The sequence below is a fragment of the Notamacropus eugenii genome, chromosome 6, assembly GCF_028372415.1.
Source record: "Notamacropus eugenii isolate mMacEug1 chromosome 6, mMacEug1.pri_v2, whole genome shotgun sequence".
In the NCBI taxonomy this organism is placed as follows: Eukaryota; Metazoa; Chordata; class Mammalia; order Diprotodontia; family Macropodidae; genus Notamacropus; species Notamacropus eugenii.
The window spans coordinates 377,817,280-377,829,859 of NC_092877.1; the positions used below are offsets into that span (position 1 = coordinate 377,817,280).

Genomic DNA, 12,580 nt, shown 5'->3' on the forward strand with positions numbered 1-12,580 from the left:
TCACATTTCTGCCTCTTTTTCCTTTTCTCTCTTTCTCACCCCACAGCTGCCCCTCCCCAGCCTTCCTCCTCCCTAGGCTGTTCATGTTCATTTATTTTTCAATCCCTCAAAAAAACAAACTCCCCAAATTGCATTAAAACAAGAAACAAAGGGCTACATTGACATGTCCCCTGGCCCTGGCCAGCCCAAGATGGTGAAACGCCAGGGTGAGCATGGATCCCACCAATCTCGGGGAGGCAGGAGGAAATTGCGTCCAGATTGGCCTCCTCTGGGGGGCCTGGAGAGACTGAGCAGTTGAACAACCTTTGTTCTCCTTGGCCATCAGAGCAGGGCTCTGTGAGGACTGCCATGCTGACTGCATGTGAAAAGGTCAGATGGAGGTCATTAGCCAGTGGCTTCATTTAACTAGTAGTTCTAAAAATCTCAGCCCGGTTCTCTCCTTGCTGCATTCCAGAGTACAACAGGGATCCCTACTCACCCAGTGGGCAAAGCCCGTAACCAGGAGTTCCAACATTTGAGGCAAATTCAGTTGAGGGAGGGTGGACAAGCACCAGGATCCCAGGCCCTTGGAGAGAGGAATGCAGAGTCCTCAGACTTCCCTTCTGGGAACTGCAGATAATCACAGTGGCTGTGACCCCATGAAAGGCACAACATGGGTCCCCAAGACAATCTGCATGCCCCTACCCTGAGATACTAACTGATACCCAAGGAGTGCCATCTTAACCCTCAGGAAAAGGTGGAGAGGGAAAGTGGAAGAAAGGAGAAGGTTTAATGCTACTTTCAAGAAAAGAGGTATCCTAAGGTTGGCAGCCCAAGGCTGGGCCAGAGATTGGAATCAGTGAAATGCCAAGAGGTGCTAGGCCAAGGGCATGGAAGAACATAGAAAGAAGGGTGAACCCCATGCACATCAGCACCCCAGAGCAAGATCCCAGTTGTCCAACTAGTTACAGCTCTGCCTATGGAGGAAGGAGGAGAAACCAAACCTCCTTTCCCAGGGTAAGCCCAACTCTCCTCTAAACCACAAGCAACAATGTGGAATATGGGAAGTACATTGGATTTAGAGGTGGAAGGTCTGGGTTCAAGCCTCTCTCCTCCACTTTCTAGAAAGTGCCTTCATCTGCCTAAGACTCAGTTTCCTCTTCTGTAAAGTGGGGGGTTTGGATTAGATGATCCCTCAGATCCCTTCCAGCCTTAAGTCAGAGCTGAGTATAACAGCCAAGGCAACCCTGGGCAGAAAGAGTGCTCTTCTCTGAAATTCTCTGCACCTCACTACCTGCTGCCTCATTTCAAGATCAGTATCTCTTCCCAGCACCATGCAAAGGGAGGAGCCCTTGACCTGGAGTCACAGGATCCTAGATCCAGGGCTAGAAGAGAGCTTAGAGGACATCTTACAAATGAGGAAACTGAGGCTCCAGGACACACAGCTAAGGAGCAGTTAAACTGAGATATGAGCCTGGCTCCCATGGCTCTGTGCCTTTTACCTGGATCAGTCCAGGAGAAAGTCAGTCTGACTTCCCCAAGACTGAATTTCTAGCCGGATCCCTAATCCTTCTGGATTTTGTCAACCCTTGAATGTCCAGGGCTAGAGGGGTACTGTCTCCTTTCTGTGCCTCAGTTTCCTCCTTTACAGAATGAAAGGGTTGGACAAGATGATTTCTAAAGTCCCTTCCAACTCTAAATCCATGATCCTATCGCTCTTCTCTCTGCACTCTCATATATGTTGTTCACAGTGTTAATGTATCCTGTGCCTTAATTCAAGGCAGGAGGAAAGTGGGTGCTGAGCTTAGGACCTTGTGACCTCCCCTCCTCAGTAAGACAAGCCTTGTGGGGGGCCATGCTATGGGAAACAGTGAAAGCCTTTTGGTGTTTCAGTAACAAAATCTCCTTGGATGGAGTCCAAGAGGGGGGCACTGCCTTCTTTATAAATAAATAAAACCCAAATATTTGGGTTATGGAAACATAGCCTGCCTTGCACTGAACTTTGTTCTGCAGCAAACAATAATTACCCTGAGAGTCCAAGTTTGCAGAATGCATCTTCCAGAGCTAAGAGCCTCCTCTTCTGAGGATGGAGCTTCCTAGATCCCTGAGGTGAAGGTGCCTAAAAGGCCCTTCTATAGAAGTTCTCTTTCCATTCCAGGCAGAAGCCAGTAGCACCCAACTAGAGTCACAAATAACCAAGATGAGAGCTGAAGACACAGAACAAAGGGAGTCCTTGGTCAAGATGGCAGTCCTGATGGAAAGCCTGGCTCAAGACAAGGTCAATCTGAACCGGATGATCTTCCAGGTAAGAAGTCTTAGGGTCACCCAGCCTGATGACTCCAAGTTTCCACTTGGGAACTCCAACTGTTGTCTGTTTCTTTGAGAACCACAGTCTAAGAGGGAAAAGAGTCAGTGTGGGGAGGACATCAGTCACCCATGCATCATGGCCGTGCCTGTGCCAAAATACCAATACGTTCTTTGAGGCAAAGATTCAAACCCATGACTACATACTCAGCATATTTTTCCCTACATCAACTGTTCACTCTACCTACAAATAATCCCCCCTTACTCTGCTGGTGTCTTAAATTTCCTTAAAAGGAACAAGGCCATTCATTCCACAATGAGAGATCAGAATGAAAATTTGGGGTTTCTGGAGATATATCTGGAATCACTTAAATTCATGCTAAGGTGTAAATGACTATATCCTTCCCTCAGGGTAGTCTTTGAGGGGAAGCAGAGGGGGCAAGAGCAATGGGAAGGGAAGAAAGACTCCAGGGGAGGGTGGGCAGCAGAAAGACAACTTCCCTACTTCCCTTTTGCACCCAGAGCCTCTGCAACAATGATGGAGCACTGACATGTCAGTATCACCTCATTCTGGATTAGACAATGTTCCCTCCAACTGTCATGTACTTTATTTAGGTTCTGTAGACTTCAGTTCCTTGTTTACCCTAGACATTCTCCTTGTTTTCTTTTGGCCTAACCAGCTGGAACAGGAAAAGAACCAGTGGCTAGACCAACAGTGGCAACTCAAACAAGAGGTTAGCCACCTTCAAGATCAGCTTGCTCATCTGGGCCAGGAGCTGGAGTACACCCAAAGGGAGAAGCATGGCCTGGATCAAACCTTGCAAATGGCAGAGGAGGAAAGAGGGAACCTGGAAGAAGATGTGATACTGCTTCAAAAAGAGAAAGCCCAGCTGCATGAGCGTCTTATGCAGGTGAGAAGAGAAGTAGACTGAGTGCCCCTGGTCAGAAGGGATGAGCGCTTAGAGCCTTGCAATGTGGTTCTTGAGGTCCTTAGAGATTTCTCATTGTTCTTAATCTTTTGATTCTTGGCTTCTTTTACTTTCAAAGCTAGATGTCTAGAATCCTCAAGAGCTTCTTCCACACACACATTAACTTTTTAAAGCAATATTTTTTGCTTACAGGAGGGGTCTGGAGGCATATGTTAGGGACGATTTAGTTTTCCTGTTTCCATTATGTTGCCTTCTTTTAAATCACAATCATAACTCCTGGTTGGGAGAGTTTATCATATGATTTTTACTCCAGTACATCATTTCATTTTTTTTCTTTTTTATTATGAATTTGATCATCAGCCAGTACAAACATGTCACAATACACAAAGGACAAAAAAGAGGATTATATATGAGCCCATGGGCTTCCTTTAGGTACAGTTTGTCTTTTTAAGTACATACTAAATTTAACAAGGTAATAACAAAATGGTTTTGTTTGCCCTCTTTTGAACATTTTTTCTTCTTCTGTGTATTTTTAATGTTTTATTGATACTCTTTTCTTCAGTTTTTGCCTCCCTATTAACATCCAATGACTCATTCTCCCAATAGAATTTCTCCCTTGTAACAAATTATTTTCAAAATGTTCATTGTCAGAAAATGTATGCTTCATTCTAAACCTCTAGTCCATCACTTCCCTACCAAAAACCAGGAGTCATGCAACCTCTCATTTTAGTCCTATTATATAGCTTTATATTCTAAGCTTATGCCTAACATATGGCAAATCTTGGGGTTCTGTTTTTCCAATACATTCTCCATTTTATTTCATTTTATGAGTGAGTTTAATCCATTAACATCCAAGGTTGTGATTGTTGTATTTCCCCATCAGATTCTCATATATTACATTTTGTCTGCTAAAACCACTAGTCCTTGCAGTTCATTTTGCTTGAAACAATCATAACTCTCCTATCCCATTTTGAACTCTTCCCCCCTCTCCCATTTTCTACATTTCTTTCAATTTACTACTCTTCACTTTTCTCTCATTTTAATGTTCTCTTCTTTCATCTCTCCTTCCCATGTTTTTTACTCTTCTCTGGCTCTTCTTTTGTCTCCCCCATTTTCCACTTTTATCTCTTTGTCTCCCTTACTCTCCATTTTGAAATCCAAAAGGTAAGCTGTCAGAAGCACACTTTGGAAGGGCAACTAGACCACAGCCAGCAAGAGATGAAAATGCAAGCTGACTCTCTCCAGCAAACAATACTAGAAAAAGAAGAGATCACCAAGGAGAAAATGAGACTTATGTTGGAACACACATCCATGGAAAGACAGAATCAAGTCCTGGTGGAGGAGAGGGCTGCTCTCAGGTACCTTGACCTCCTCTTCTCCATGTCCAGATCAGAGTTCAAGTTTCATGCTGAACAAGACTTTCAGAATCTTAGACTCCTGGACTCTATTCTTAGAGCAATACCATCCCCTAATGATAGAATTTAGAGAAATCTTAGACATTATTTAATTCAACACATTGGGGAAACTGAGTCTAGTGAATCATGTGGCTTCTCATCCAAAAGCAAGTCCAAAGAACTTGGCTCACTAGCCCTTCCCACTGATTTTCTAGCTATTATCATCTCTTCCCTCCAGACTACCCACTTCTGCTACTCAGTTTGGTTTTTCCTTCCCCTATTCCTCAAAAACAAGCTCAAATCCTTCTTTTCTGGAATTTGAAAAGCCTTTTACTGCTCTGACCTGCAGGAGAAAGAATAAACATTCAGCAAATGAAAAAGTTACAAAACATATTACTGTTTTTTCCAGCAAATCTAGTCTTCTCTGAACACTTACAATCAGACCTTGTTATTTCTTAGATTAGATAAAACCTTTATTAAGTGTTTAGTAAATGCCAAATACTGTTCTAAGTACTAGGATACAAATACAAACAAAAGGAAAGATGACCTTTGCTCTCCAGGAGTTTACATTTTAATGGGGGAAAACATCCATAGAAGCGGAGATGAAAAGGGAGGGAAAAGAGGAGAAAAGTAATTTGGAGAGTAGAGACTGAGCTGGGTTAAAAGTGAGCATGACTGATGTGGCTGCTTCAAGTGGAGGGTCTCAGATGAATTCGTGCATTGGAGGAGGAGGTCCTAGACTGTGGTATGTTGGTCAGAGTTAAACAACCAGCCCTTGAAGGGAGTAATCTGTGTTCTAAACATTTTATCCACCACTTTCTTAAGTCTAGACAATGAACAAAGCAATCAGTTAAGCCCTGATTTATATCATTTATAATTTCCAAGGTGTAAGTACGGTGAACATCTAGCAGCTTGAGTTGGCTCTAGCACACCCCAGGAGGGGGTGGATGTGTTGAAAGTGAGAAAGCCATTAAGGCGGAGATTGAAAAGCCATCCTTGGGGCTTGGGGGCTTAGTAGCAATAGAAGTGTGATCTTTCCTTCATAGGTTGTGGAAGACCTTAAAGATCATCTAGTTCAATCTTCTCATTTTACAAATGAAGAAACTGTGGCATGAAGAGGGATGGTGACTTGTCTGATGCTTTCACGAATACTGAGTAACCATGATATTTATGACTCAGGTCCTCTGATTCATAGCTGGTGCCCTTTCCACTAGCCATCTTACCTATCATTTCTCCCATTTCCTGACTGCCCCCCCAATCCCAATCCAGCCTCCACTCAGCTGCTAAATTGCTATTCCTGAAGCACAGATCTGACCATGTCACTCCTGTGCTCAAAAAATTTCAATGGCTCCCCATTGACACTAGGATACAATACAAACTCACCTAGCATTCAATTTAGCTTTTCACAATCTAATTCCAGCCTATATTTCCTGACATTTTGCATTCCTCCCCCTCACACATTTCATATTCTAGTCAGACTGACCTGATTGCTGCCCCCTGCACCTGACATATAACACTAATTTAATCTCCCACCTCCACAACTTTGCCCACACCATTCCTTGTGTATAATGTTGTCCCTCCTCACTTCTGCCTCTTGGAATCTCTAGTTCCCTTCAAGGTTCATCCCCAGGACCATCCCCTTCATGAGGTCTTTCTAGATTCCCCTAACTGTTAACAATCCCTTCCCCAGATTTCTTAGGATGTTTTTCTATTTACTGGTCTGTGTATAATGAAGTATGCCCAGTGGAATGCAGGTTCCTTGAGGCCAGGGACTGCTTTGGTTTTGCCTTTGTATACCCAGTGCCCAGCACGGTGCCAGGTACACAGGAACCATTTCATAAAGATTTATTGAGTTGAATCTCATTTCTCCATCAGTTAGTCCCTCCCCAGGAGAGATGCTCACACAACTTCTTATCTTCAACCCATGAGTTCCATTTGGCAAAGCTATTGGTAGCTCAGCCTGTCCTTATCTATAGCCTTCACATGTAATCCCTGTCTATGGTCTTTCCAGGTGAGCCTCCTCCACTACCTGCCCTTAGCCTGGAGCCTCCTGCTCCCTAGCTAAGAAGGACTCTCCCTCTCCAGCTGCTCCAGGGCCTCCTCCTTCCTTTGCAGACTTCTCCAAATTCAGAGCTTCAGGACCGAGTTTTCTGCCTCCTGCCCAGGGAGATTGGCTATGATTCTAGCTGGGTTGGATGACAGATACTGCCTTTATTTATCACACTAGCTTCTGCATTCCATGACTCTTGTCTGGGGCAGGCTCCTCCCACCCAAGCACACAGAACTTCCTCTTCCCTGACCAAGAGGTCTGATCTGAACCAAGCCTGATCCCCAGCACTGATCTTGGCTTCTCCCTAGATTCTGGTTGAGCTGTTGTGTTTGTCCTTCATTCTCAAAGAGGACCACAACATCAGGGAGAGGATGACAGGACTTGCAGTTGACTTCAGTTTGAGTGAGGGAGAGCTGTACAAGGTCACCAGCCTCACTTTCTCCTCCTGAGTCATCTGGGTCCAGTGGCCAGATATTCATCAGAATGACTGGAGAGGGCCCAGGATGCAATGGGAGACCCTGGCCCTTTTTGTCCTGGTTCAATTAATCAACCAACAAAGAGGTATTAAGCAGAGTGTGGGGCCTGAAGTCAAGACAATTCATCTTGAGTTCAAATCTGGCCTCAGATACCTACTAGCTATGTGACCCTGAGCAAGTTCATTTAACCCTGTTTGCCTCAATTTCCTTATGCATAAAATGGGAATAATAATAGCACCTACCTCTTATGGTTGTTTTGAGTATCAAATGATATAATGATAAAGCTCTTGGCGTAGTATCTAGCCATGATTATTCTAATGAAGGTGACAGTGCATCTCCATATAGAGGTGGACACAATATGGATGAATCCAAGTCACCTTGGAGGTGAAAGCAGTCCCCCTGTAGTTGAGGAGTCTGGAAGGGTCTCTCATGTTGGGCTCCCCTGTGCTCGAGTTTCTCCTCTTAGAAACCTGACCCTGTGCCCCTCTTGTTGATAGGACGGGACATAGCTGATGCCCCTAGGCTTGGTGAACATTAGCCACTTTCCTCCCCCTTCTTCTCCCTCCACCTTCCTCTGAGCCTCAGACCTGTGACTCAGGGCTCAAGCCCTTCCCCTTGGGGCTCACTGTCTAGACTCCAGGCTTCACAGTAAACAAAAAAGATACCGGACACATTCCAGACATTGTATGAAACATATCTCTCAGCCCCGACAAGCCCCAGTAACCAGGACAAGATGATGAACGACACCTGCACTTTACATGAGAGGAAACTGAGGCAATGAATGGCAAGTAACAAGCCACAGATCCCACAGCTGGCTGGCGGCAGAGTAAGGAATCTCAATGCAGGTCTCTTGGCTCCTAGTCCTGAGATCTTCCTTTCTCTTTTCTGAAAAGACCTGAAAGGTGCTTCTTGGTCCTTTGCTCAAAAAGTGGCTGCTACACATGTGGTTTGGGGCTGAGAGCCCTCAGTCTTGACTAAGAGGACCTAGACTCAAGTTCCAGCTAGGATACCTATCACTTAGGTGAGCCCAGGTCACAGTCTGTGTTGGTAAAGAGTCCCACAGTGATGAAATCTAAGATCCTTGATAAATGGACATGTGTACATGGCTCAATCTGTCTGTCATCTATATATCTGTCTCCAGATGTACATGGTGTGGGTGTGATATATGCAGAGATACACCCAAAGAAACCGAATGAGCTGGAGCATTCCACCTACATCTTCTTAGGTGCACACTAAAGCCATGGGGAGGAGAAGGCAGCAAGTAACTAGGCTATCTGTAATTAGAAAGTCAGGAAAGCTCAGAGAAAAGAACGTGAATTTAAGGAGCAGGACATGGGTTTAAATCATGACCCCCCCATGCTTCCTAATCTTGTGACCCCAATCCAGGGTACCACCCCTCATCCAGACCTAGCTTCCCAACCTTTAACATTCCTGACTCCACGACTTCACTTACATATTTCCCATGCCATCATATGCCAAATCCGATTACTTCTGCCTCCACAAGGTCTCCTGCATGTGCCTCTATTCCCACCAACTTGTTCCCAGAATGCATCATCCCTTGCCTAGATTTTGGTCCAAGCCTCTTCATTGCCTTCCCTCCTTCCAGTCTATCCCTTCTCCCATCTGTCCTACAAAAGCTGCCCAATTGATGTTGGCCATTGACTCCCACATCCAACCACCTTGGCCATAAAAGGTCTTCCCAGCCTAGCTGCAATCAGCCTCTCCAGGCTAATCATGCCTACCTACTGAGAGAACTCCACTATCCCACCACATGGCCCTACTGGCTATTTCCTCTTCACAACATTCCATTTCCTGACTCCCTCCTTACCTTTGCCCCATTAAGTCCCTAGTTCTCCCCCAGCCCCATTCAGCAGATGCCTCCTAGATGGGGTTCTTCCTAAGCCTCCCAGCTGTCAGGTTCCCCCACCCCCACCCCAGTGACTATCCACTAAGTTTTATATATTTGACATTTATTTATCTTCAAGCATGCAGAATCCCCTAGGAGAACATAAGCTCCCTGAGGGGAGAGATTATTTCATTCCTATTTCTCTGCTGATAACATCTCCCTACAAAGGAAATGTCATGTTACTGGAATCTCAAGTTGGCCAGCTTTGCTGAAATGAGGGGAAATAACGGGAAATCTGTCAGAAAGCCTGAGCTAAGCAGTCTGTGTTTTATCCTAAAAACAGTAGCAAGCAGCTAGGGTACAAAGGACTTGTAATCAGCAAGACCTGCGTTCAAATCTTACTAATTGGGTGAGCCTGCGCAAGTCACAACCTCTGTTTGCCTCAGATTCCTCATCTGTAAATTGGGCATAATAGTAACCCCACCCTCCCAGGGCTGTAATGAGGCTCAAATGAGACTGAAATCACAACCACAGCAAAGTTCTGGTGAAATGTCCATTGTTGCTACTGGTTCCACTTCCCCTGGCCCATGTGGAGAAGTCGAGGGATCAACTTTTGAGTTCTGTCCAGACTCACTACCCAGAAGTCAGAAGGGAATTGCTTGGATTATCAGCTCTGCTTGTTTGATCACAACCTGCAGGGCTGAGAAGGAGTCCCTGGACAGCAGCCTCTTCTCCACCCAGCAGCTGGTGGATCAGCTGGAAGCCCAGAAGGAGCAGCTGGAGACAGAACAGCAAAGTCTCCGCCTGGCAAAGCAAGCACTCCAAGGTATTCTGAGCCTGTCCTCTGCAAGTTGAGGCCCCAGGAGGAAGCCCCTCCTAACTAACATCCTTGACACTTTGCTTGAAGACCTCCAGGGAGCAGGAACTCACTGCTTCCCAAGACAGCCCGTTCCTTCGGGAGACAGATTCATTGCTAGGAAACGTTCCCTCCTCCAAACCTTCTCTTCTCCAGGCCCCATAACCCTAGTCGCTTCAGTGAATCCTAATACCCTCTTACCATCCTGGCATCCTCAGATGTGGTCTGACCAGGGCAGGCTGTACTCCCCTCTCTTGCTCTGGGACACCAACCCTCTACTAATGGCGCCCAAGATCACATTTGATGCTTTGATGGACTATAACATTGTTGACTCTTATGGAGATTGCTTTCCACTAAGACCTTCACACCATTTTTTCCTCATGACTTGCTTTCCAGACACACTGCAACCCCAATCCAGTACTTATGCTGTTGATTCCTCATGCCCCAGTGTAGGGTTTTTCATTTGTCCTATGAAATTTCATCTCATTAGGTTCAGTTCTGAATTCTAGTCTTTCCCTTCATAAAGTCAATGGCCTGGATTTGTTCTCTTATGGAGTGGAAAAGAATCACCAGTTTGCTCTGCCTTCATGGTCTATTGAATCACCTCCTCCCCCTGTTCCCACATATCCAATATGAGGGAGTAGCTCCCAGTACCCACATTCACATCACAAATTGTCATACCGATGAGGAAGAAGAGAGGCTAAGGATGGAGTTGGGTGTCATTGGGTGCTCCATATTAATGATCTTTTTTCCCCACAGTGGAAATGGAGAGGACTCAAAATGAACTGGAGGCTCAAGAGACCAAGATGAAGTGGGAGATGGAGCTGCTCAAGCAGCAGATGGCTCAGCTGGAAGAAGACACTCAGATTTCCCTCAGGAACCAGGCATTGGCCCATGGGGAAGATTTGGGCCACCTGAAAAAAGAAAAGGTAACTCCTTCCAGCTGCTCATTTCAGCAAAGTCGAGGTTCACATGCAGGGTGTGGGATCCATCAAAAGCTCACTAACTGCTTGTTCATTGACTAAACCTAATCTTATGCACTACCTCAAGTTTTCCTCAACCCATTCCCCCCAACCTCCTCTGAAACTGCTCTCACACAGGTCAGCAATGGCCTCCTAATGGACAAATCCAACAACCTTCTTTCAGATCTTATTCCTCTTGGCCAGCTCTCTACAGCACCCCATATTATGGACCACACCTTCCTACTAGATACCTTCTCCCTTGGTTTCAAGACCCCACACTTTCCTGGTTCTGTTTCTACATCCCAATCTCTATCACTGATTCCTTTATCTCTCCCCAGATTCTGACTTCTCTCCTCTCCTCTATACCAGGAATTCTTAACCTGGGGTCCCCAGAACCTGAAGGAACCCATAGATATATTTCCATGGGTCTCTGAACTTGGAGAGGGAAGAAATATATCTTTGTTTTCACTAACTTCTAACTGAAACAGCATTTCCTTCAGTTATGAATTTTTAAAAACATGGATCTGAGGAGTCCTCACTTTCCCCAGACTGTGAAAGGAGTCCATGCCACAAAGTAGGTGCAGAAGCCCTAGTCCACACTCTCCCACTCTCCTGAACAACTTCTGATCACATGGTCCATGCAGAGCCCTCACTGGCTTTGCTGACAAGCAGATCCTTGTTTCTACAGTACCTGAACTAGACATGTCCAAGCCCAGTTCCTCATCTGTCCCTGGAAACCAAGTCCTGCTCCTGCCTTCAATAGTTCTGTCACTGATTCCACCAATCTCCCAGGCTCTCATCTTTGAAAATTTGTCTTTATTTTTCCCTTCTCTCACCTCCCATACCCAATCCATTATCAATTTAAAACATTTATTAAGTATTCATTCAATCAATAAATGTTTATTAAGCACCTACTACCCACCAGGCATCTTGCATAATTAACTCCTCATCTAGAGCAGCTCATGCCATCATCAGGTGGAGTAAAAGAAGGGCCATGGATTCACACCAAGATCCATATGGATCATAGAATGGGGGTTGGAAGGTCACTTGACCTTAGAAGCCAAATAGTCCAATCTTCTCATTTTACCAATTAGGAAAGTAAGACCCAAAGATGTTACTCAAGGTTACAGAGGTAGTAAACAGAAGAATCAAGACTCAAACCCAGGTCCACTGACTTTAGATCCAGTCCTCTTCCCACTCTACCACTTTGACAAAAGTCCCATTTCAGTGGCATACCTGTCACGGTCCTGTCCTGCCCTCCCCTCGTCTCTGTTCCCACCTTCACACCTATTCTAGTCCCAACACCTGTGTCTGTTCTCTCTGGCCCCAAGAACTAATGATCTGCCCCACCATTTTGACTCAACTCCTCAGGAGAGTCTGCGTCTGGCATTAACTGAAGAGAAAGAAATAGCCATCAACCAACTTAAGCAAGAGAAAGAATTGCTTTCAAAGTATGAAACTGAGCGAGAAATCCTAAATGAAGAAATTCTCAGGCTGAAAAGGGAGCGAGATGAACGTCTTCTCCAAATGGAACATGAGAAGCAGAAGGTGAAGAACAATGGGGGCCCCTCATATTCAATGCAATTCCACAAACGCTTATTAAGCACCTACTGTGTGCAAAGTCAGAAGGTATAGCAGATACAGAACCAATCTTAAAGTCAAGAAAACCTGGGTTCAATTCCTAAGATACCTTGTCATCTTGAGTCCTCCTCAAGCTCTCTGAACCCCAGGCAGCTCTCTAAGACTCAAAGTTCCAGAACAGTTGCTATGCTAGATCTGTGAAG

General features: G+C 45.3%; 1 protein-coding gene across 1 annotated transcript in view; it reads left to right on the plus strand.

The window, feature by feature from the left end:
* CROCC2 (ciliary rootlet coiled-coil, rootletin family member 2) overlaps positions 1 to 12,580 on the plus strand; it is a 167,111-nt gene that overhangs the window by 88,930 nt on the left and 65,601 nt on the right. Inside the window, exons 16-21 of the mRNA XM_072618755.1 lie at positions 2,138 to 2,284; positions 2,964 to 3,194; positions 4,377 to 4,570; positions 9,677 to 9,804; positions 10,594 to 10,763; positions 12,168 to 12,344. Coding sequence (XP_072474856.1) covers positions 2,138 to 2,284; positions 2,964 to 3,194; positions 4,377 to 4,570; positions 9,677 to 9,804; positions 10,594 to 10,763; positions 12,168 to 12,344 — 1,047 coding nt within the window. The remainder of the gene's footprint in view (positions 1 to 2,137; positions 2,285 to 2,963; positions 3,195 to 4,376; positions 4,571 to 9,676; positions 9,805 to 10,593; positions 10,764 to 12,167; positions 12,345 to 12,580) is intronic.